Source organism: Teleopsis dalmanni, chromosome 2 (genome assembly GCF_002237135.1).
Source record: "Teleopsis dalmanni isolate 2A chromosome 2, ASM223713v2, whole genome shotgun sequence".
NCBI lineage: Eukaryota > Metazoa > Arthropoda > Insecta > Diptera > Diopsidae > Teleopsis > Teleopsis dalmanni.
Window position 1 is genome coordinate 9,942,394 of NC_051847.1, and position 10,824 is coordinate 9,953,217.

At 28.6% G+C, this 10,824-nt stretch overlaps 3 protein-coding genes across 3 annotated transcripts in view; 1 reads left to right on the forward strand and 2 right to left on the reverse strand.

Annotated features, from left to right (window-relative positions):
• Positions 1-562: 562 nt before the first annotated feature.
• Positions 563-3,614, reverse strand: LOC119685519 (heterogeneous nuclear ribonucleoprotein U-like protein 2). Its single transcript, XM_038099818.1, has 5 exons — positions 3,148-3,614; positions 2,063-2,806; positions 1,211-1,996; positions 689-1,149; positions 563-619 (listed from the first exon to the last, which is right to left on the reverse strand). Exons 1-5 carry the CDS (start codon positions 3,287-3,289, stop codon positions 563-565), a joined length of 2,190 nt encoding a protein of 729 aa, XP_037955746.1. The 5' UTR covers positions 3,290-3,614.
• Positions 3,615-6,920: 3,306 nt separating this feature from the next.
• Positions 6,921-8,764, reverse strand: LOC119681529 (GTP cyclohydrolase 1). The gene is made up of 3 exons (XM_038094751.1): positions 8,603-8,764; positions 8,411-8,527; positions 6,921-7,404 (listed from the first exon to the last, which is right to left on the reverse strand). The coding sequence occupies exons 1-3, from the start codon at positions 8,725-8,727 to the stop codon at positions 7,275-7,277; spliced, it is 372 nt and encodes a 123-aa protein (XP_037950679.1). The 5' UTR covers positions 8,728-8,764; the 3' UTR covers positions 6,921-7,274.
• Positions 8,765-10,233: 1,469 nt separating this feature from the next.
• Positions 10,234-10,824, forward strand: part of LOC119685528 (GTP cyclohydrolase 1-like) — a 7,470-nt gene continuing 6,879 nt past the window's right edge. Inside the window, exon 1 of the mRNA XM_038099830.1 lies at positions 10,234-10,258. Within this exon, the coding sequence (XP_037955758.1) occupies positions 10,234-10,258 (25 nt within the window). The remainder of the gene's footprint in view (positions 10,259-10,824) is intronic.

Genomic DNA, 10,824 nt, shown 5'->3' on the forward strand with positions numbered 1-10,824 from the left:
AAATATTTTATAAATAGATCAGAATTATACATATATTATTATATACATATGCTGTGGTATAATTGTACAATGGCACAAATATAACCTAAAATTACTTGGTCCAAAAAACGTAAAAAAATAAAGTGATCATATAAGCCTATCTAAACAAAAAAGTTATGTTTGCATATTTGTTATTTGATTAGAAAACAATCTGTTTTTAAATATTTGTCTATATATACACCTTACTTTTAATATTTTTAAAGACCATTAACGACTTAACGATTTCGCTTAAAATTCTTATAATAAACTTATTAAAATTCTTATAATAAATGTTTATTATATAAATAGAATAAACAAACGTCTAGTAAAAGTACATACGTTTCTAAGGAATTTAATTTTCAAAATAGTGTATACTATTAATTAATCGATCATTTGTGCAAATACAAATTATAATTACAAAAGAAGTTTTTTCGAACAGTAGTGAACAACAACAACAAAAATTTATTTTTATATTATTTGAATTAATTATGATTATAATTAATTAAAATTATATTATAATTATATAATTAAAAATTATTATTATTTAATTAACAATAAATACATGATTATTAAGATTATTCCAAGTACATTTGTATTGCAACTTTATAATTTAGGTATAAAGTTGATTGAGTAACAAACATATAAGTTTTTCGAATTAAATGGTACTTACTGTCATTTTTGCTATTAAGGCATCAATTCCAATAACGTGATATCGTTTATCAGGATTTTCTTTAACATGATTAAGAGTCCAGTGAGTTTTGCCAGCTCCTGGTAAACCAACAAGTAATATAACTTCACATTCTTTGCGACTATCAGGCCTCTGAGGACCGGAAATATAGTTTTCCTCTGGGATAAGTGCTATTAGCTCATAATCTGGTAATAAGAGCACCGGATCGCGAGGTTCTGGTAATACTTCTTCATATTCATCCTCAGATATCTCACTTTGATTTGATTTATCTTTTTCTTTATCTTTGTCTTCAACTTTTGCTCGTTTAGTTGGTGAAGGTCCATCATCTTTATCTTCTTCCGATTTTATTTTTTCTGAATTTTCTGATTCTTCAATTTTATTATTATCACCATCATTTACAGGAGTAGAGACTACAGCAACAGAGTTAGAATTATTTTCACCATCTGTTAAATGAAATATATTAATTAGAGCATTCAAATCAAGTGAAATGATTACTTTTCTTACCGAAATCTTCAGTATTTTTATTATCCTTATTTATTTCAACTTCCATATTAGTGATAACTTCTGTAGTTTCTGTAGAAATAACATCTGTTTTTTCATCACTTTCTATTTCTGTTTGTTTGTCTTTATTAGTTCCATTTAGTTTTTCAGCTTCATCCATTTTTTCTTCGTCGTGAACTTCGCTATTCTCAGCATTGTCATTTAAAGTAGATTTACGTATCTTACGACGCATGCGCGTTGGACGTACAACATTAGCCAAAAGGTTTTCATTATCAGCGAAATTAACATGAAATTCATAACCTTTTGTTACAATATGTGGAAAGAGAGCATTACTTTCGCCTAAAATCGTTTTATCAAACTCAAACGCAACACCAAGATCTTCCCCATTTAATGTATACTTTATTGTGCATGGTGTACTTTCCAAATCTAAATAGCATCCAATGACATCATCTAATTTATAAGGTTTACTGTAATCGGTAAAGTCAGAGTTTACAGCTTTGCGTCCAGTTTCACAATAAGCAAACGAATTTTCTTCTTCTCCAAGAATAAGACTTGAGTGTGGCATCGAAAAACCAACACGAAATCCTCGCACATGGGGTTCATTACGAAATTGATGAGAACGATTCATAACTATTTCTTCAGCAAGACGCACTTCAAAGCAAACTTTTCCTTCACGAACCCCATAATTAGTACGTACTCCTGACCAAACCAGTGAATAAATTTCATGTGTCATAGGTTTTGCTGATGTGAAAGTAACTGGATCAATGCGCAGATGTAAGTCCGAATCATCTATAAAAAAAAAAAAAAAAAAAAACTATACATAATTATTTTTAACTAAATTAAATGTTTACTTACACCAACTTAAACCAAATTGCTTATCCTCAGTTGTAGGCTCATCTTCAAGATTGGTGATTTCTTCTGCTTTAATAGGACTTGCATTAGGGCTTTCCTCACTACGGCGTTTTGGAGAGCGCGAACGGGTTCGTGAATGCGATCTAGAATGATCACGCGATCGTTTTCTTGACTGAGTTGGGTCACGCTCCATAGATTTTTTTTCTTTAATTTCATGTGAAGGAATATTTTCTTTGATCTCATGTGAAGAAATATCTTTTTTAATTTCATCTGAAGTTACATTTTCTTCAATTTCTGCAGCAGTATTTTCTTCCTCATGTTCTTTAGGTTTCTCAGTACCCACTTCTTGTTCATTAGTTCCTTCCATGTTGTCACTTAAAATGGTCTCTTCTACTCTATCGTTAGTGTTGTTATCGTGCATTTCACTATCTTCGTCGTCATTGACATTTTCAATTATTTGTTCTTCATTCATTTCAATATCATCAGTTTCCTCCACTTCATTACTTTCTTCTTCAACTTGCTCTGTAGTATAAGGTTCATCTTCTGGAGCTTCAGCCACCACATCTTCAATTGGGCTCTCAAATTCTTCTTCAGCATCAGAGTTAACAGCTGCAGAATTTGATTCTTCTTCTTCTAGAGGCTCCAACTGCTCAGTTACTTTTACTGGGGATGGTGAAGGTGATCGAGTCATTGATCTTGTACGTCGACTGCGTCTGCCCGGAGTACCTGGAGTGCCTGGGATCACACCTAACATAATAAATGCGTACAAATATAAATTGTAATTAGTTGAATCTTAGAATTTTACATTTTATGTATTCATACTTGTATTCATATACATAAAATACGAATCTCAACTTAAATAAATTAATACTAACTGTAAACTTTTCTGTCACACTTTTAATGCAAGTTATCTGTTTTACAGACGATGTTGGATAAATTAAAAAAATTATATTAAAATAACTTAGCTCAGTACTGTGCTCAACTAAACAAATAATTGATTCATTTTGTATTAGAGATCAATAATTGTTAATTCTTAATTCGCTTCTAAATTAATTTCTGCATATTACATATACATAATTCTAGTTTACCTCCTTCCCCGCTACCGCCGTCAATATGTGCACGAAGTCTTTCTATCAATACCGCTTTAACACCTTTGGTATCTAGGCCACGGGTTTGTAACTCGTTCCTTAAATCAACCACTTTCATTTTTTCCAACTTTGCAATATCCATCTCGAGGATATATATATTTTCGAGTACAACTCAATTATTTAAAAATATTTAAAGTTCATGAAAATTGAAAGTTGTATACCGCATTTACAACTAAAAACATACACGCCGTATAAGTTGTTAATCGATTTTATTTTACGAACTACTATATATGTCTTTTTGCACAAACTTTATATATGCATATATTTTATAAAATACTTTTCAGTTTTCATAGAATATTAACACGATATCGCATAATAAAAATGTATTTTATCTACCGCAAATCTTCTCCCGCCTATGAACATGGAAAATGAAAATGGCGACTACTTGATTAGGGTAAGCAAACAGTATTGCATTTGGTTAGAGTGGCGGGATTTTTATAGCACATGTTAAAACTAACATATCTCATAATATACGAAACATTAATTATTACATATGTACCACACATAATTTTAGCTTATTTCTTACTGTGAATATATTAATATTGACGACAATGATGTTTAGATCACTATTTATATTAACTATTTATTTGATACAATTCAATATTAAGAAATTTCTTAAATATCTTTTTAAATCAAAATGTAATTGATTTTCATTAACTGAATGAAAATAATTTTTTGATAATTTAATATGTGGAATAACAAATATAATTTATTATGAATTGATAACGAATGTGATGCTTATTAGACTTTCTATCACATATCAGTTTCATATCTTTTGTTTAATTTATATTACAGATTTTTTGAATACTTTCTTTGAGTTATTAGAACCGTCATTTTAATAAAAGTTCTGATAATGAGCATTATGTTTGTACCGCATAAGAGTTCCTGTCAATAATTAAACGGAACAAATTTATTATTCATATCTTATTCGCATATACATATGTGCAATACAGGAATAGTTATTTATTTATGTTATAGACGATATACGAAGATAGATATAAGTGCTATTAATTATAAGCGTTGAGTCTATATTTAATAACATGATATACAAAAACTTATATAATAAATAAATGATACTACTACTATTGTCCAGAAAATGGCTACTAGATGCTGAAATATGTGTGCTGTAGGTTTACAGTATACAATACATATTTCAGCGTCGTGAAAATAATTATATTGACATAAAATGCATTACTAAAAGACTTCTAACATCATTCAGTACATATTTATCTCAAGCTAAATGCAACACTGTCATTATAATATATACATAAAAATTAAAGTTAGTGTTACCATATCTTTCAAATTATAGACAATTGCTTTACATTATATAAAAATTAAACTTACTATGCGTATATTACGCATAACAAAAAGCAATATATTCATTGTTAAACTTGTTGTAAATAACTTTTGTTATTTACATTTCTTTTTAAAATTATTTATATTGATTGAGTGTACACCACTGGTGCTCAAACCATAGAATACTTGTATAGGAATTCACTGACTCATACTAAACGAAGATAATTTGTATAGGTGAAAATGTTGTATGCGGTAGAAGTACAATTAAAAAATAATTTTTGTTAACAATTTTATTTCCTAATCCTATAAAATATTGCATGTAAAAATAAACATGTAAATTTTTAATGAATATTTAGAGTATATTATGGACGTGTGCGAGTTAGGCTAAGTTGATACTAAACCAAATGGGAAATTTTTTGGGATTTTTTGCACTGCACACATTTAGCCATTTATCAACACGTATCGACACATCGCTATATTATCGGCACAACTTAGAATTTCCCTCATTTAGAACGCAACTTAGCCTAACTCGCATATGTCCTATAACTACTGCAAAAACTCTTTTTTCTGTTCTCATAGTCAATCATGCATGTTAACATAAAATCGCACTTCTTTACTATGACAAAATTCCTTACCTTATACCCTGTATATAAATATGAACATGTAGTGTACTCACAGATTCAGAAGTCGAACAAAATAAATAAGTTCCTAATTAGGCAGTGTGCGAATTCGAATAAATTGAGGTAAAGTGAATTATATCTTTTGAACTGCACTTATATAAATATCTATTTATTTATTGCACTTACTTATTATTTTTGGTTAAAAGTTTTCAAATTTATTTACTTATTTATTTTATTATTAAACAGCTTATAAAATTTTCACATTGGTAATATCTAATTTACCTAATTTTTATCTAATTTACCCTACCAATATAATTTACTATTTCCCTTAATTTATTATACATTTAGTGAAACTCGCACACGGCTTTAATACTGCCACTATAGTTTCTTTATCGAAGTTGATACACATACATGGAAGTTGCTACAAGTTCATAACTCGTAAGACAAAAAAGGGAAATAGAAAACAATTTTACAAACAGAACTGCATTCATACCACTGCTATATGATGACGAAACGGCACAAATTATAGCGTAAGATGACTCATTGTGTCTTGAAGTAACAGTTGCGCCTGATAGAGTTCCTCGAAAATCTGCCATCGCAGGACACAACACAGAAATATCTACTTTAAGTTCCTTAACATCGTCCACAATTGCACACACTTCACGTACCGCAAAAAGACAAACAAAGCAACAGAAATACTTTGATAAGTATTTTGATTTGCAATATTTGTAGTATACTATATGAACTCTCTACTACATTGAAAGGTCTCACTTGAAAAGATTGTTGAACGGTGCTATATATCGAATAAAAAAACATTTATGCAAGATATATATTTATGTACAACTGAAGGTGCTACGTGGAAAAAATTGTCTACTTCACTTTAAGTAGTTTTGTCACCTGCAAATCTGCAAGATGAGTTGTATCTAAAAATTATTAATACATATTTAAAAATATATAATAAGCACCACAAAAAAATAAGGTATTGCTTTTCAGAAATCTATAATAAGCACCACAAAAAAATAAGGCATTGCTTCCAATCCTTTCGACAATAGAGATTATTAAAAGAAACAATATAAAATTTAAATTACAATCTTTATTGAAATATCTTTTTAAACAACAAATTATTATTTAGGCGTGCATATAATGACTATAATAGAGTAAATATATATATATCTATATATATATATATATTTATTATTTACTGAACACTTAAACATTTGATTAAGTTTGAACAATTTAAATTTTATCTATAAATATTTTAGAAATAAATTATGCTGTATATAAATTTAAGCATAAAATACAAAATGTAAACGTACATAAATAATATTATTTATTTTGATTGTAAATTCCCTAAACATGTTGTCAGCATCATATTCAATATTTCGTTTTTTATGTTTAAATGTTAATATAGGTATATGTGTATATTATACAATATATAACTTAGACTAAAACTTATTTAAATGCGATGCACCAAACTGGTGTTTCAATTTATATCAAATGTGAATTTAGTAAAATTTAGAAATCAAATTTCATAAAGAATAAATAAATTAACCCGACACCGTTGAAAACATTGTGCAACAATTTTATTAATTAATAATTTTAATTAATTTTAGATTATGTAAAAAACTAAAAACTAAATAAAGATATAATAGAGTAAAGGCAACGTTCGAATGTATGTATAACTTTTTACAATACAATATATAAAAAAAATTTTTATCGTTGTTTTTTTTAGCAATATATGTGATATTATTATACAATGTTATAACGAATTTTTTTTTAAATTAATTTGGGAAAAAATTTTATAATTATTTGGACCCATAAATTACTTTTAACAGTTTTCACACTTTTCCTAGTTCTAAATAACAATTTTTGCATTGTATCTTCACTAACATTGTATGTTTATCCAAAAATATTTAATATCAAATTTACATTTAAGTACAATTCATTTCACAACAAATATTTTGATATCTTCTCTTTATAATCTCAATATTTTAAGCTGAATAATGTTTTATATATGTATGAATGCTCTTATAAGTGTATAAATTCTTTAAATATTTTTTATTTTTTATAAATAGTTTTATTGGAATGTAATCATGTAGTTTTTAATCATGTTGAATAAAGCTTAATATGCTATAATTTTTGTTGTTTAGTTTACTTGCTATTAACCAAATTTAAGAACTCTTCCCGGGTTTTAGGATCATCTCTGAATACTCCTAACATCGTAGATGTTACAGTTTTACTGTTGATTTTTTGTACTCCGCGCATAACCATACACATATGTCTGTAAAATATAGATCAGTTAGTGTGATACTAATTGTTAATATATAAAATTATATACAAAACAAGTTTCAATCCTAATCATAATAATAATAGATATGTTCCACGAGCTACTCGTAGTAAAACTCAAATAAAACACAAGTAAAGTACAAACTGAGAGCGTTACACAAACAGAGTGCCAAATTACGCTCTTTACACAGTTTTCATGGAACAGTTTTGTGTGAACTCTGGTGAGAACACCAGTGCCGCGCAAATAAACAATACAAAAATTTAAATTTAAATCAAAACAACTGATTCACACATCAACACAAATTTTATTTGAAATAAAATGTACGAGTAAATTCTGTGTAACATTTTCAAATTTCGACAGGGATGTTACGATCTCTAAGATGCTCTCAATTACTCGAAAATTTGCTGGTGAAACGCACTTGATAACTGGTACTTGTTACTCTAAGCAAAGAACCATATGGGGAGGTCAATAAGAAAAGAAAAGAAAGATTATTGAATAATGGAATTCCTTAAGTGTGATGGACCAATCACGATTATGATAGAAAATCATGTTCGAAAATCATGAAAAGCATGTTCTGATAGAAAATTAGATATTGAACAGTACTTGAATCGGTATGGAATGTCGTTTTTGTTTTTGATTATTTGATGGAATGAAGTTTTTTTGTTTTTGTTGTTATTCGTCTTTTATGTGGAGAATTTTAAGTTCTTTACCCACTCTGCCACACATCTTGGCTATTATATACCTAAGGATATCGATATATCTAGATTTCTGAGGAACCTAGTTCTTTAGGCAATAAGAAATGTAAGTATTTGGCATTTTCAAGAAGTGTTTGTCAATCGATTTTTGTAGGATGTATTTATAAAGTTGAATTTAATTTGAAAACAAGTATAGTTAGCTGAAGTATTTGGTCTTTATAAACTCTAGTTAGACAAATCTAAGAAGCTAGAATAGAATAACATGTATTTAATAAAAAATGATGTAAAATATAGTTCACACTTACACTCCTTCAACAACAACAGCCACACCAGCCGGTTGTACAGCTTGCGTTACGGCGACTGCAATTTGCTTGGTTAAACGTTCCTGCACTTGCAAGCGCCTTGAAAATATTTCCACAATTCTGTAAAATAAAAATTTATTATTGTTGTACTTATATAAAAAATTTTAAAGTAAAAACAAAAGTAAAATATATTACCTGGCCAATTTGCTTAAGCCCAAAATTTTATTGCATGGCAAATACCCAATGGAAACTTTACCATAAAATGGCACCAAGTGATGTTCGCACATAGAAAACATTTCAATATCCTTAACAACCACCATCTCATCGTGATCTTCATCAAATACTGCACCATTAAGCACATCTAAAATTATTTTAAAAAAATTGAATATTTAATAAAAAATTCTGCATTATGGTAAATAATTACATTTTAAATGATTGTAAAAATATTACTAATAAATAATAACATTTAGCAGAAGTTGTGAAAACCCCCAGGAAAAAGAAACCATAATACATTTTCTCTGTGAATGCCCGGTTTTGGTGTGCAGGAAGATACTTCTTTGATAGTTTATCAGACTATTCATAGGTAAAGACGAAAGACCTATTAAATTATCTAAATTCAGGGGTGGATTTAGTCTCTACTCTTCTATACTAGGGTTCTTGCGAGGAAGGTGATAGCAAAACGGCGAAAAATCGCTAATGGAGGTATATGGAAGTTATCTAATGGCCTGCCACTTTAACCAACCAACCATAACTTTTAAATCATCTATTAATATTATTAATCAACTAAAAATGCTAAAGAAGGTGTTAATTGGACTGTTGAATTAATTTCGAGGAATATAAATACACTTATTTACATAAAAAAAAATTTATTCAATTAAAGAAAGTATATATACGTTCATTTAAAAATTTCTTTCATTAAAATTTTTTTTTCAATAGATTGACTAAAATGTATTTACAATTAAAAAATAGAAAAATTTATAGTGGCGCCAATTTAAATAAGTAGAATTCTCGACATCAAACGTTTCATTTATCTTGTAGCAATAATAGTAATGGACTAAGAATTTTTCCTATTCATCACAAATTCAAATACGTTAATATATTTTGCTGGTATCTTAAGAACGAATACAAATAAAAATAGCATAAATACAAAAATGTGAGAAAAAGAATAGAATAAGCATAATGAAGTTAGTCCATTATTACGCCATTCATCCTTAAAGTATGCAACAAAGTCGAAAGCATTCTAAGAAATCACTTCACTAGGACATTTGAGCACGTAAGCACAGCATACGTCGGGGTCGGGGTTGCAAAATGAAAATACTGTAAAAGCTTTAGCTACTCAACATTCTTCAAGTGTGAATGTATGCGTTTGACATTTGAAGTTCACAGTTAATTTTATTGCACCCATTTTAACAATGGCGAAAGTCGACAACCGGAAAGTCGTATTGTATAATTCTGTGGGTGTAAAAATATGTTAGTAGGTTTCTACTATGCATCAATAAATGTATGTTAGCGGTAGATACACAACGGAGAGCAACTTGTTACTTTTCTTCTATGAGAAATGTGAACGTTTAAATGTGTAATCAATAAATTCTGCTGCGGAGACAGAATATTTTTTCAAATGTATTTATTAATTCAGTATTTATTATATAATAGTTTATGATTTAATGTCAAAGGATTAAGAATAGAATTTAAAACAAATAATTGTCTATATAATTGTATTCAATGCTCCAGCGAAAAAGGTGTTTGAAGCAGTAATCTCTCTAGACGTAGAGATAGACCGTGTCTCCGGTGGTGTTCTCAAGTTGAGGGAGTACTAACTGAATTTGATGTACGAGAATGAAGAACGAGAAAGTAAGTAATAGTATTCGTTGGGAATGTAAGAATGTAATTTCTTTTTTGAAAACACGGGATCGATATTAACATTGCTTGTACCACAAAAATAAGTGGTGGGAAGTTTGTAATTGTTATTGATAATAATTAGTTTGTGACTTTTTGAGAACAATTTGGTTTTCTCTAGAAATGTCTTAGGTCTTATGGAATCTACACATCTTCTTGGTAAATAGTTTTAAGTGATCTATAATTCTCATTAGATACGTATAGTATGTATATATTTTTTGAATATCATTACTTTAAATGGCTATGAATACAAATATCATTCACAACACGTACTCTCTAACTTTATAAAGGTGCAATTGTTGTGGTTGTTGTTGCAATCTGGTAGGACCTAATGCAAGAAACATAAATGAATTTTGAGATGAATATATGGGTTAGGAAAAAGTGTGAAATGGGTTGACGGTAAAAGGAGAAAATAATGGTCATTTGGGATGAGAGAAGGTTGGTAAAAAGCTATTCTTCCCAAATCATTTCAATTGGGACTAAGCATAAATCTATAAGATTGATAGAAGCATATGTATTTG